General features: G+C 39.0%; 1 protein-coding gene across 4 annotated transcripts in view; it reads right to left on the bottom strand.

Moving 5' to 3' along the window:
* Nucleotides 1-13,932, bottom strand: part of PLEKHH2 (pleckstrin homology, MyTH4 and FERM domain containing H2) — a 55,133-nt gene extending 41,201 nt beyond the window's left edge. For 3 of the 4 annotated variants that reach the window (XR_005700104.1, XM_040059633.2, XM_058419933.1), the window contains exons 1-2: nt 13,885-13,932; nt 9,403-9,532 (exon numbers count right to left, since the gene is read on the bottom strand). Coding sequence is in view for 3 of the 4 variants with exons in the window: in XM_040059633.2 (XP_039915567.1) it covers nt 9,403-9,525 (123 nt within the window). In the remaining variant the exon portion in view is untranslated. Of the gene's footprint in view, nt 1-9,402; nt 9,533-11,174; nt 11,239-13,884 lie in introns of those variants that run through there. The other variant, XM_040059634.2, reaches the window with a different exon arrangement.
* Between the last annotated feature and the right edge of the window lie 1,106 nt (nt 13,933-15,038).

Below are 15,038 nucleotides of genomic sequence, written 5' to 3'. Positions count from 1 at the left end.
CCTGGAAGTTTCTTGGCTGTATTCAGAAATGTTGGACATATATATTTTTGTGCAAGTAAAGACATTTTCATTTGAGTGAAGCACATTTTACACTAAATCAGCAAAAGGTATAAACTCAAAAGTCATCACTCACAAATTTCAAAAATACACCTTTTTTATGCATATATGTGTAGATATACTTATATTTCTATACATATATGTAGAGATAATTATTCCTGTAGTTTGTATTAGAAAGAAATTACAGCATTAAAATGATAACTTTCCTGTTACTTAAAATAGCTATTTTATTTTGAAAATTAAAATTGTTTTAATTAGTTTCTTTTTGAAATCTGAAAAATGTTTGTTATGCATAGAAACAAATTCCTATTTTTAATCAAGTCAATATTAAACATAATTTATCCCATTCGTGTTTGAAATTTACATTGTAATCAGTGCATAATACAGTGTCTCCTAGTTTTTAATATTATAAATGACACAGTTGTATCACATAGACATTTTGAAAATCTTTTTGAAATACATATAGGAAAAAATACAGCCAATTATGAACGAAAAGAAAAGCATCACTTCTCTGTATGCCTTTCAAAACATGTTGATAATAGGTCAAAGTTTTTAAAAAGGAAAAATGAATTAAAACCTAATGTTTCTTAACCGTTTATCTGTGGATGAAATTCAGAATTTCCAGTAATTTGAGAATGGTATCTTTAGAGTTTGTTGTTTTCCTTCCATTTTTCAAATCTTCATCATCTGAGAAAAAAAGCCCAAACCATCTACACCTGAAAAATAATGTTCCCCATAAAAAAGGAAGGAAAAAAAAAAAAAAAAAGAAAAAAAAAGAAAGAAGAAGGGAAAAAAAAAAAAAAAAAAAAAAAAAAAAAAAGGCAGTAAATCTGTCCATTTTTAGACACAGTGAACTACCAGACCTCACACCACATACGATTTACTAAAACCAGAGACATGGGTATACAGTTGCTTCTACAAATAAAGAAATAGGATAAGCAATTGAGGAATAAACACACCTACAACTGTCTTTAAAAGGTGCCAGTAGATATAAACAGGTGATGAATACACACAGGCTGGCAACTAGAAGACATTCATTTTTTAACATGGATTTTAAAAGATTTTAGAACTGCCTTCTAATAGAAGCTACAAAGACAAAAGATCTGGGTGGTTTTTTGTGTGTCTGTGATACTTGATAAGTTTAAATGGTTTGAAGAATATGCCTGCCAGCTATTCCACAGCTCTACATCTGACCAAGATTTCCCCTTTTGATTCTATATTCCTATGTTTAGACCCAAATATTTCAACAAATCACTGCATTTCCAGAAGAAAAGTTAGTACTTCTTAAAAGCAAGTAATCTGCTTCTCAATGGCTTTGATGACAACCAGTATAATGTTTTACAATATGCTGTGTCCAACCATATAAAGCCTTACATGTATTTTAATTAAAAGCAATGGTAAAACTGTTCTAGAAGCATGACTTACTATTTTTACAAAAAGCTCTCTCTTCTAGTGGTTTGGCTTAGGAAAATACAGTAATATTCCTCCTAGTTCTGTAACTCATTTGTTAAAAAGCTGACTAGGTATGTTCCATACATATTTTCTAACGTTATTCCTTCCGCCTTGACATTTCTCTTCCATGTATTCTGCATTCTCTATAAGGGCAGTGGTAGATCTTTATAAGCTACAACAAACTTTAAAATATAACCTGACTAATTAAGCCATATAGACAAAACACCTAAAGAAATGAGATGTAAAATAAATATACTAACATTGCATAGGAAAAATAAACAAGAAGATAATTTGTAAAGAAGGAATGAGCACATGCCTTGGGGAAGAAATACTTTGTTCTTTATTGTCTGATTTTTTTTTTTTATCCCAAAGGGAATACAATACTTAGAGACACTTATCTTTAATAGAATAGCTTTGCATTTAACTTATTAGTAGAAATGCATTTTGTTATATAATCTAGGAAGTGATACTTCAGACCCACCTGTATTTATAAAATTAAATATGCCTTAAATGATAAATGGATATTTTGACACAATAGCTTTCCTTAGAACAAAATGAAACCTCCAAAAATTTTCAGTCTCTATTTGCTCAGTTTCCAAAAGGAAAAAAAAAAAAAGGCTCAAAATTTCTACTGCTCTCCTTGATGAGACCAGTTTTATTACTGAGTTATTTTTACTTCTTGCAAGTTCTTTTCAATACTTAAACATGATTTTAAGAATTATTTAGCTCAAAAGGTTTTCTGGTGGTCGTTAAATGAGTGAAAAGTACACATGAAAAAACAATCTTTCACATTTCAGGTGTGTTCATTGTAGTAAAATTAATTATTTCTCTGGGAAACTCTACAACTTAATAAAATAAACCAGAACACCCCAGAGAGGTAACTCTGCTAGAATTGGTAATCTAGTACAGGTGCTAGCAAACATACAGATTTAAAAATGTTAAATTCAGCAGTGGGATTTAAAGAGGCAGTGTAGTGAAGGACAACTGAGTAGCCTGTAATGCTGGCTCAGTACTTGTGCTTTTCCCAGTATCAGTCAGAAAACTTTCCTAAGCCTGGTAAAATGCTAGGAAATTCCTTCTTTCTGGCAGTTATCTTTCCCAACTCAGATCTTGTCTTGATAGTTACATTGCAGAGACACAATCAAACACAAATTGTCTAGGCAGATGGTCACTCTTAGCGCAGACATCATAGCATTCAAAATCTTGAAAGGAGTGAAGGTGGTGTTCAGTGAGAGGGACAGAAGGTACCAAAGCACTTTGGCAGGCAAGGAAAAAGAAGTCTCATATAGTGCTTAACGTGAAAAAGACAAACATATATCAAGAACTGCTTGTTCATCTGCTGTGTTTTGTACTGATCACTGCGCTGCAGCTGTGGAAATTCTGCTACATGCGTCTCACTGAACCGTGGCTTCTGATTAGAGCCACAGCGTGAATGTCCACCTGAAAGAGGACATGCCACCACCTGAGAGGTGATGGCTTGGTTAACAAAGCTACCACTCATGGCCCACATCACTCCAACTGAATTTATTCAAGACACTGAAGTGCATAGGACACTTTGGAAACCCACGGTAAAGGAGCAAGATTCCAGAAATATATGTAAAGACATGCACTTTAAAGACAAGACAACAGGTATTTAAAGCAAGAAAGTACACTCCCAGGGAATGAAAATTAAATGAACAAAAAGGAGTTCTCGCCATCAAAAATTGAGAAAAAAAATTTGTAGCTCCTAAAAGTGAAATGTTAAACAAGTAACAGATTGGCTAAGGACCCACTATCGCAGATTCTACAGCTTCCATGAAGTTCCCCATCTCAGGTGGGCTGGAACAGGAGTGAATACCACTAGAGAGGAAATATTAATCCTCTGGCCTCACAGCAAAGGCTATGCTCTTCAAGCCATTGCCCAGCCACGCCTCTACAAGAACAACTAATTTATTGCTTCCTGAGTTCTCTTTTTGGTTTGTTTTTTTCTTTTCCATTTTCAACCTCCTTAGAAAGAATGTGGTTTTAAAATCTACAAAAACAACAAAACAAACAAAAAAAAAGCTCCGCTTTTAAAAAGGCATAGCACAAACGTAATAATAAACAAGGAATAAAAATGAAACTATAGGAAACATTTGTGGGTATTAAGAAGGTGTAAACAAATCTACTACTCTATTCATATAAACTTATATTCTCCTTAACTCTCCTTGCTTCCTTCTATTTGTACCTTCCTAATTGCAACTGAATTATTCCCCACGATGAGAAGATTTTTAGGGACAACTAAATACTGAAATATAAGCTTCATCTGAATAATTTTTGTCCAATTGTATTCTGATCTTTTTTACCCTTCATAATCCTTTGATTGCAAATGGAAATACTCATTATAATTTTTTACAAGTTTTATATTGGCAATCACTGCGTAAGTTCAATGTGTTTCTGACTTTTCCTCCAAAACCATTAAACACGAAATTGCCATGCCAGATATAACAAAACAGACTGCATCTGCTTCATTTTCAAATGTCAAATGACATACCATAAAAATAGGACTGTGAAAGGAATAAAAATACAGTGGGACATGGATTTAGCTGCTGGTTTTTAAGACAAAATCCAAAATATGTTATGCTTTGGAATATACTGAAAATGGTATTTGCCTAAAAATTGATTATCATTCAATTTTCATAATCTGTTCAGAAAGTATAAATAATATTACATTTGTGATGTACACACTCGTTGCCAGCTGAGCATGTATACAGATAATACCCAAATGGAAGGCTAAAACAATGTACAGATGAAAAGAATTCTCTCTCACAATCATTTCCATTTGTTGAAAACCACTTAAAGCAGAACATAATGACCCTCAACACATCAGGAAACAAACTTGGAGACATTCATAGGAAGGTTGAGCATTACTGGACAGCCCATAATGCAGCGTTTGGGTTAGTGCCATATTCAGTCCTTAGGGGGTCTGATGAAGTTCAGCGGAGGCTGCCCAAGTGGGAATTTAACACAGCTATGTAGTTCTACTAAAAACTTTTTAGTGGTCGGAAGAACAGTTTATACCTTACGCTGCATGCATATTCTAGGTGAAAAATGCAGTTATGTGAAAAGAATGAAGGTCACCAACTTTTCCTGTGACTTGAAATGCCAGCTGGAAACTAAACTTGTAGCAGAAACATGTAATCTTTTACTCACCAAAGGTTTTTTTTGTAACCTCTTCACATACGTAAGACTCAAGCTGCATTAAAATACAGGCTTCTGCTTAAAGCTCAGTTTCACAGCCATCCTAAATTTGGCGTACCAGGATACTTTCTAACATCATTCCTTAAATTCCTGTAAAGACCTCTCCCACTTAAAGCAGCAGCTTCTGCTTAGAACTCCAACAAGGTCTCTTTCTTTGCACATTAGATTTATAAATATAGACTCTACTTGGAAGAAGGAAAAAATATTAAATACAAATAAACAACAGGGAATGGATTAAGTTTTCTGAAAACACTGTATATTCCCTTGCTTCTCTCTCTTCTCAGGTTCAGTAAAAAATTTAATATCTGGTAGCTGTACTGCTGCAACACATTTACAATGCAAATTTCTCAAACTCCTCAACTGAGTTTCAAGGATGACTACTTCCTAAACTTACAGAACACACTAAGTAGTTTGTTTTTCTGAATCACAGCACATCTGTTAGAATAATACACTCAAGACTTTTCATGTTAATTCTTCATTTATTTGCAAGGGCACTATTAAATAAAATAACTTTGCAAAGGTATTTGATTTCTAGTGTATAAGAAAAGTACTTGAATGAGTCTGGCCTGGCCTGAATACATTTACAGGCTCACACAGATCCTACACAAATATTGGAAATGGCGAGATTCAAGTCATCCCTTATTTAAATCTGATTCTAGACTAAGTTATACAACAAGTATAAGAGGAAGAACCCAGTGGCAGTTTCTGTCAAGTCATACACACTGGGGTAGGAGGATGTAAACTCCTTTCCCTGGTACTGTCTTGAAGATACCTCTCAAACACAGGCAGAGGAGGAAGGCTGGAGAATTGCCACCAGCCAATCCATTTCTCTTCTCCTCCTGTACAGACTCCCTGATTTTGTCACAGTATCATTCTTACTCTGTTTTCTACAACAATTACATAGTGTAATACCCACAGGGTTTTACATCTGTCATACCACAGTGCTGTGATTTTGTTGCTGTTTTGAAGTGGAACAGTGTCCGCTGCTATTGTTCAATGTTTCAGTACACATTTCATAGTGTAGAGATGATTGTAAACAAAACCACAAATAAAGGCCTGTGCTAATCAAAGTGAGAATTATTTCTGAACTTTGCCAATGTGTTTCATTCTATAACAAGTAACAAATCCAGAAAACACCTATACAGCCGGATATCAGCTGTGTTATTCTTTTTTCATTGGTATCAGGATGACCATCAACTACTGGCCAACTATTGGGTCTTCATTACTCACTTTACTATTTCCCAAATATATTTTTGAGTAACAATTCCATGCAGTTCAATTTCAAACTAGTGTGAGTGTATTTTTTCCTTTAACCAATACTGAGAACTGTCTGTATAATTTCAAAAATTAAAATGTGAAAAAATAACTACTGAGTTATTGGCAAATGAAACCAACTCAGAAATATATCCAAAGACTTTACTGCCCATTTTGAAAGTGGTTACTTTTGAATTGTGTCAAATTGCTAAATTTGCAGATGAATATGATCAAATTTTATTAAGCTGTGACCAGACTTTCATATGTCCCAACTGAATTCCAGTTTGTGAGTGAAAGATTTGTAATTAAAAAAGTGGCACAGTAAGGAGAAAGATCATTTTTCATAAAGTCTGCTAATGCTCTGCTCTGGACAGTATTATGTGGAATCATCCCAGCTGAATACTGTTGGACCTGTGGTCTTCAATAGAAAATGTTTCTCCCATGTAGCTCCTATAATCACTTTGCTTTTTCTAAAATTTCTGAGAAAGGTAAGGCAAACTAAAACAACAGGGCAGTACCAAAACAAATTCAGAAGGTTTTTTTTATTTATTTGAGTCATATTTCTCACAGATGAGAGAGGAATTTGCCTTTGAATACTTTATTTTGAACACAGTGCTGAAGACTTGTGGTTTTATCCATCTTATTGTTTGTTTGGCATTTTTATGTCGATATCTGAAGTTATATGATTATGCATGTATTGCTGTTAATTGAAGAGGGTATTTCTAGCAGTTAAGAGCCTTGTAAATGCAAACTGTAAATGAAAAAAGTGAAAGTCAAATAACAAGCATTCTAATTTCTCTCTTTTTTAAAACTTATATAGTTTTGTGAAGTGCTGTTCATGAATCTTAACTTTTTTGTTGCCAAAACTACCATCAGCAGCAGCCGCATAAAACTTGCTAGTAATGGCTTCTAGAGGGTTGCCAGGAAAGTGATGTCCAGTGTTTAACCACTTTCCACCCCGAAATGCAGTGATCCAGATGGGGAAAGAGACAGAACAGAACCTCTGCCCTAACAACTCTGAGTGTGTAAGCATCCAGTGATGTGCTGATTGTACTCTTGGATGGATATTCTCCCCCAAGACTGATGACAATAACTTGCTCATCCCTGAGCCTTGCTACTACAATGTAGTTTTCCTTTTTTCAATGTTTTTGGGGCGGTGTTGTGGTTTTTGTTTTGTTTTATTTTAATTCTCAAATGACATTTCAAAGGCTTTTGCGCAGTTCATTATTCTTACCAAACCTAATACTCTGCAATACGTCTTCAAGGAGAGTTTGCCATACAAAAAAATATTGCAGGATTAGGAAAAAAATAGGAGTTTTCAACTACAATCCTTTCTAACAGCAATATTTTTAGTTACACCAAAGCAGAACTATTTGGAGTACTAACTGTAAGAATACAATTTCAGTGGAATTTGGTATTATGCAAAATGGTTTTTGTTAGAAGTTGTTTTATACTACTGTAAATTTTCATGCCTACTTAATGAAAACAAGTCTAATACAGAAAATACTACATTTCTTTATTCCTATTTTTTTTTTTTTCCATCTCAAATTGAGGTTGGGTGCCTCCATTGAACAAATAAGGCAATGAATACATAAAATGAATAGTAATAAACTGTCAAATTTTATTCAGTCAAGAAATGGACGAGGTAGTTGAGCCAACTAGTGACCTGTAAGTTTGATGTCTGTAGTAAGCAAATTAGTAGAAAATATAACAGCAAAGTTAGGGAGCATGTGGATAAGTATTATAGGTAAAAAAAGAGTGGCCCTTAAAAAAGAGAGGTGTTTGCTTATAAAGCGAATGAAGCTTTGAGGGGATCACCAAGGCTGAAGGTAAGGAGGGGATCACCAAGGCTGAAGGTAAGGAGGGTCTGGTTATTGTAATGACTTGAATTTTGCAAAGTGTTTCAAGGAAATAAAAACCCGTGGGATAAGGGGGAATGTCCCTCCATGAATTACAAAAAGGGCTTGATATAAATAGTACACTATTGATTACATCCTACAGTGCCCAGCAGCTATCAGGGGAGATCTGCAGAGATCTCTTGAGAGCTCACTGCTGTTCAAGGGAGACATTTGTAATGGCCACTGAGCAGTGAAGTGACATTTTTGGCGGCATTTTGTTACTCAGGATAAGAGAGGCCTTCTGACAAGCTAGATTTACACACAGGTCCATAAAAGATTGAGTGGCCAGTCAATAAAATAATAATGACACATAACCTAGAGATCTAAAGGACTTTGAGTAAGATCCTAGAATTAAGATAGGTATCTCCATGGAAACATACTCAATCGTTAATTTCAATTCAGCTGTCAAAGAAAACAATGTCAAGCATTATTAGGAAAGGACTGGAACACATCTGGAAATTTGTACATCATCCAGAGTTCCTTGTAAATGCAAAAATACCTGTTTCTTCCTGCTTTAATACTACATAGCTCTTGCCCCCACCAAAACATAATAAAGTGGGAATGATTCACAGAGGACTAAATGTGCAGATCAAATGTATTTACGGCTTCAAAGGGATAAATCCACAAAAGAGAACTATTAACTTACATGTAAAAAATAAAAGTATTTTCGCTTGCATACTATCAGGTTACCTGAATTTTAGTTTTCTGTAGGGGGAGCAAATGATTGAAACTTTAGTTCATAGAAGAGTTACTAAAATTTAAAAAAAAAAAAAAAAATTAAAAATTCACTGAAGTGAGTCTTCATGATGACAGAGTTCCAATAAATCTCTAAGATATTTTGTCTCTTGTACACTTTTAATTGCCTTGTTCTGTCAAAATATTACCAGGTAAATAAAATGGTGGAGGTTTTATATTTCAGATATGGGCTCAATTACAACTGGCTGTTGGGATACACATATTTTAATATGCTGAGTGAAATGTTTCTCTCTTGAAAAATAAAGGAAATATTTAAACAATATTTTTAAAATTAAATTATACAATACTTTTCAACTTTCTGGATCCAGAGACTCAGATGATGAGCCATAGCTGGAAATGTCTTCTTATAAGAAGATGAAGTCTGGTAAATTATATGATTCATTAAAGAACACTGGGGAAAGTAATACTTCTGGATTTTCTCCATGATTTCTGTGTCTTAAATCACATCTCAAATACTTAATAAATGTGTTAAATATTAACTTCAGTGTTGTAAAAATGATTTCTGGATACATATTTTTTTTTTGCAGGAGAGTTGCCAGTGTGCTCTTACTTGAAAATGAACATTTTTTGCTGGCAATTTTGAAGTGTAAAATTCTTTCACAGCATTAAAACATACATGGTTTCCATATATTTTGTTGTAAAACACTATTTTCCCCCTTCTTAAAAAAATCCCAGTACTTGTAACCTCAAATCATGACTTGTAATTGACCCCCAAAATAAAATAAAATAATTTATACAACATTAAAACTCATCCCATGAGACCTACCTTCTCTGCTAACAGTTCTCTGATCTTGCTTGCCTGGAGACGAAATTTCATTAACTGGGACTCCAAAGTTAGACATCTTTCCTTCCAGTTTACAGTACCTTCTGGCTCTGAAAGTTCAGCCATATTTATGCTGGAAAAAGAAAGGGAAAAAATCTCCATGTCAAATTCAGTCTGCATTTAATGTCTGACTTTATTTTAATATGCATACTAACCTATTTTATATAAATCTCAAGAATGCCCCTGAATTTTATACAAGTAGAGTTTCATAAAACATGGTAAAAGTATGTTAGTTTTCTAAGGCCCTTGTCATAACTATCAAATTCTGAAATCTGTGTTGATAACATTTAGGTCTATTGTATTTTAATTTCTTCAGTTATCCTGGGGCTGCAATTTTTTTTCCTTGATATGCAGCAACACATCTCACATTTTTCTCTTCAGTTACTGCATATATCCTTTTTTACTCAGGAGAGTCTTGTAGGGAACCGAGCTTTTGCTTGGCAAACGCCTTACATAGGTGTAACTGCCTGGGAGTTAACAGCACATTTGGTTTTATGCAAGTTTAATGTTTGGCAGACGACTCTTTTGAAAGTCTTTTAAAATTCTGCTTAATCGAATTGCCTTTAAAATTCAATATCCTTAACGAGATGGAACGGGGAGTTCCTGGTTCCTAGCGTAAAGGTGGGTGAGCAAATGGTCTCTAATGGACCCCCCACGTGATAATCTTTTCGCATTAGCTGTTGCAGATGTCAGGACATCCTGGTTCAGGCATGCTTCAGTCTCAAATCTGTGTTTTTATCCACATTTAACTGCTCGTGCCTTCTGGAAATTAGCCCCAGTGCCCTTCTGGACAAGCATTTCTGGAAAAATTATTCAGGAGGAGAGCTGGCTCGTCATGGTTTGAGTCTGAGAAGCCAAGAAAATCATCTGTGTGTAAGCAGAAGGACTGGGCTCTGTTGTATTCCAAGCATCTGTAGACAGTTTAAGAGAGTAAGTGAATGGCTGAATGTAACCATTCAGTCCAAGTTCCCTCGCTAAGTAAACGCCTGGCCTTTGCAGGGTTCTGGACACTTTGGTTTGGCTTTGAATATAAAGCCTGAATAGCTCCTAAGTATCCAATTGATCTCAAAAATAATAAACACGTAAAAAACACCATTCAGTGGAAGGCTGCTGGAAGATCACAACAAAGAAAGAACTACAAGTCTTAAGATTATACTGCGTGTTTGTCATCTGAACAGTGGGACACTGACGAGGAAAGGCAAGTAGCCACTGTTTTCAGTGTGACGAAGGGGGCTGATACAGGGAAGATCATGGCTGATACAGGGAAGATGATGGCTAATACAGATCTCCACACTGCAAGTCCTGACACGGGGAGCACGGATGAATAAGTGACACCACTGAGAGCCCCCCTCCCATGACCATCCCAGGCCTCCTGAAGCCCGGCTTCAAGCACTTCCCTTCTTCCTGCATCAGAAGAGGCAGCCCCACTTGAAACCTCTCAGCTGGAAACAAAAGACCTACGAATTTCTCTTCTCCGTTGTTTCAGACAACAGGAAGAAAAAAGGAAAAGCATCACAAGACAGATCAAAGTCATGAGCCAGAATCCAAGAACTCCTTCACTTTTCCTTGCTACAGTAATATTTTCTATTTCTCTTCTAAATTCCCATCTCTCACGTGACTCTCATGTTCATTTTCACTAAACAGGTGAAAAACTCTGGCTCAAAACCTTCTTTCCTTTCTAACACCCTAAATTCCTTGTTTCTTTCATTCCTTACCTTAACTTAGAAGGAAAACTAGGAAAGAAAAACTGAGGTTTCTAACTTTTCACCACAATCACTTGTCTGAAGATAACTGCTCCATTTTTCGCTCTTCCTTCCTTTGGTGCTGCAGGCTGGGATTCAAGCTGCTACGCCAGAGGTTACAACTATCCTTTTTCAGGAATCTCCCACTCAGGCATCCCCATGGAATCACTAGGATTTAAGTGCGTTATTAAAATAGTTTCCTAAGCCAATCCTACAACACCCACATTTTAAACACAAGCATTTCAACTGCAGTCCTCCTAGGTGACCGAGACACCTCTGGTGTCTTTTGCCATTCTCCTTTTATGCTTAGCAGAAAATTCCCTGGGCTGTGAGGGAAGCAAGCTGCTCACTGTTGTCCTGTCCCTAATCCATGCTCGTCTCTGCTTGTCCAGAATCCCCCTGTTCAAGGGGGGAAGGTGGCACTGCCAAGCAGCAGCTTCTCCTATTTTGGAGGGAAGAAGTAGTTTTAGCTGCAAATTTATCTGGATTCTGCTCTCCTAAGTAATGAGGAGTGGCAACATATTATTAGACTATTTAGGATATTTTAGGTTTTTCCTTTTTTAACTAATTGCATAAAGCAGAAATGGACGAGGCCGACATCTGGTTTAACAGTGGGATATTTCAGTGTTTGTGGCAGTGAAAACACAAACAGGTCAAGTAATGAAAGAATTTTTGCTTTTTGGTAGGGTGCAATTATTACAGGGTGGAGTTAAAAATGTTTGTCTTTCAACAGACAAAACATTTGAGTAGATGGATTTCTGGCAGTGAACAGTGTGTCCAGCCAAGTAGTTTCTCAATGTCCAAACTCATTAATATTCCACTGCATAAACATTATGGATAAAAAGACTGAAAATAACTTTTTATTGTGAGCTGTTTGCTAGAGATTGTAATAATTTACTTTGTATTTTCTAGCAAGCCAATGGGTCCTGGAAATATTTACAGGCACATAATGCACTGTTTACAACTGCAGAGTGAATGATCTTACTTAGAATCAATGACTTCCTGTTTCTTGTCTGATTCCCCAAGGGAGGATAAAAATGAGTTCATCTTCTCTTGGCTTAATAGAGTACTCTGAATCAGCACTCCAACCTACACAGAGTCCGCCCCTTCTTCCTGCTCCAGTTCCCACCGCAAAGCCCTCTGTTTCCCCCGAGTCTTAAAAAGTTACATCTTTTGAAAAGTAAACTAAAAAAGCACACATTAAAGCCTTAAGTTCTAATTATGTCATCAAAAATTAACTGCGACAAGTTTGACAAGTCTGGAAAGATTAAATTTGTCTTTTTCAGTTTTTAAGTTTATAAACCTCTTTCTAGGCTTCAAGAAGTCAGAATGTCACATTCTCCCCAAAGGGATTGATATAATTTCCTTTTCTTTGCCGTCTGCTTGGAAATTATCAAAATACATTTCAGGGGGGAGGGAACAGTGTTCTACCTTTTTGAAGCGTGTTAAAAAAATTTACATATTCCTTATCACACTGTCAGTGTTTTCCTCTGTTTTTAACGAAATGCAGTGTTTAACTTAACGCTTCACATTCTGTCAGTATGTTCTGCGTGTCCTTTCTCTGCTGGAGAAAGTTTGGAAAGTTCTTCTCTTTCAACAGGCGTGGGTTTGTGCAGTACATAGTGGATTCCCTTCACCATCCTAAAATGTTTACTGGCCTAAATGCATTTGGGCCATGCCTCTTGAATTTCAAGACCCTTTCTTCAATCTTTTCACCCAAACTCAGCACTTATAAATATTTTTGGTGCCATAAAGATTGGACTGGCGAAGGGAAATGATGAGACACAAAGTGGACCTCTGTAGGAATCAAGGAAGTCATTCTCAGGTTTGTTGCTGGCCAAGGCGCTTACTCACCTCCAAACACTGGTAACTTTATTTTCCATTTGACTCATTTTGCATAATTCTATGCTCAAACAAACTGTTGCCTGCGCTTTTTAAAACTTCCTTCAAAATCTGATTTACGAACGCCTTTTCTGCTGCTTCCTAGGTATTGATGAGGTTGTTCCCGGGAAGCGATGCAGTCAGTCAGTGCTTGCCCTCTCCAGCCCCGGGGGCAGATCCCCACAGCCCCCCGATTTCAGGGGCCACGCTGCCACTCCCAGCTCCCTGCTCGGCTTCCCGGGGTCAAACCCGTGCACCAAACAAGATTGAAGCACGCGAGATCATTTTATGTCCTTTTCCCGAAGACAGCAGTTTTTAAGTCGCAGTGTGACACCACGCTACGTACCAATTTAATTTCTTGAAATTCTGAAAGCTAGCCGTGTAGGTATCTCAAAAGTATCGTAATTTTGCACGTTTGTTTGGCAGTTGTGTTCTCCTCGCCCTTCTGTACTTGGGAGCACGGCGGGGACGCGGCAGCGGCACTGCCAACGGGACCAGAGGAGCCCGGACCCTACGGGACCCTACGGGACCTTACGGGACCTACGGGACGCCGGTCCCCAGCCGCGGGGACACCGCCTGGGGACGGCCCGGGGTCCTGCCGTGACCCGAGACCCCGCGGTGACCTGACACAGCGTCGCCCTCCGCCACCCGCCGCCCGCCGGTGTCACCGGGGGCACCGCGCCGGCTTTCCCGCCGCGCCGCCGCCGCCGGGAGCGACGCCCCGCCGGGACGGGCCGGGGCCGGCCCGGGCGCGGCCCCGCTCGCGAAGGGAGGGAAGGGGGCAAGGAAAGGGAGGTCAGACCTGGCCGGCCGTGGCTCGCCGCGCCGGGCGCCGTCCGGGCTGTGGGCGCTGCCCGCGCCCCTCGACGCCCGCCCCACCATCCCCGCGGCGAGCGGCGCGGCCGCCTGAGCGACGGCCGAGGCGGCCACTGAGCAGCGGGGCCGCCCCCGGCGGGGAGCCCGGGCGGGGCTTGCGCGGCTCCGCGGCCCCGGCAGCCGGCGGGAGGAGCGGCCCGGAGCCGGGGGCCCTGCCCGGCCCTGCTCTGCCCGCGGGATGCGCTCCCGGGGCCGCCGCCTCCCCCGGGTGCTCCGGCCCCCGCGGCGTCCCCGGGAGGGAGCCCGGACGGAGCGCGATGGAGCTCCGCTGAGGCTGGAGGGCTTCGAGGGCAAGGCTGGCGGAGGGGTCCCAGGAAGAGGCGGCCTGCCCACCCCCCCTTTCCCATCGCCCTTTTTAAAGTTCCTTCGGGAATTAAGAATTTTTCCCCTTAGTTTCGGAGACGATGTTAGGAGGAAGCATCCGCTTGCTCTGCAGTTCCTCCAGCATTGGAGCTTACTGCAGTTGAAATTACAAGTCTTGTGAAAGGTCATTTGTCGAGCACAAACCGGAGGGCTGGAACCGTGCGGTCCCCGGGGCAGTGCTGGGGATATTATGGGCTAAGTGGTCTCGCTGAGCTGCCCTGTCCCATAGGTAACAGCACACTTTGTACTTGAGTTCTAGCCGGGATAAAGCGGCAGGTGCATGTGCTGCTGAGTCGTGTTGGCAGCAGGCTCTTTGTCCCCTCCGGCTGAAAAAGAGTTGAGAGAACGTCTCAGGTATCCAGCCATCTCTGTCTCTTCTAGAAGACTGACATTACAAAGTATTTGGAAGAGGTTATTTGTGTGTTGCCTGGCACCTAGAGGATCTGCCTCATACACATGTTCTTTTGGACTCAGATTTAGGGATTCTATTTTGTTTGTATTATGATTTATGGAGGCAAAAACGTTTCACGGACTCTTCTGGTGCATAAACAAACCACGCAGCACCATTCCTCTGGAGGTTATTTATCATGTAGGTGTGCAGAGTAAACTGCTTTTTCACATTCATCTGTGAGTCATTTAAAGTGCAGGCTTTTCTTTTGGGGAAAAAAAAAAAAGAAAAAAGAAAAAGAAAAAACAAAACAAAAAAAAAAAAAAAAC

This window comes from Hirundo rustica, chromosome 3 (assembly GCF_015227805.2).
Source record: "Hirundo rustica isolate bHirRus1 chromosome 3, bHirRus1.pri.v3, whole genome shotgun sequence".
Lineage (NCBI taxonomy): Eukaryota > Metazoa > Chordata > Aves > Passeriformes > Hirundinidae > Hirundo > Hirundo rustica.
The sequence above is the reverse complement of the archived record's forward strand: the minus strand, read 5'-3'. Positions and strand labels throughout refer to the sequence as shown.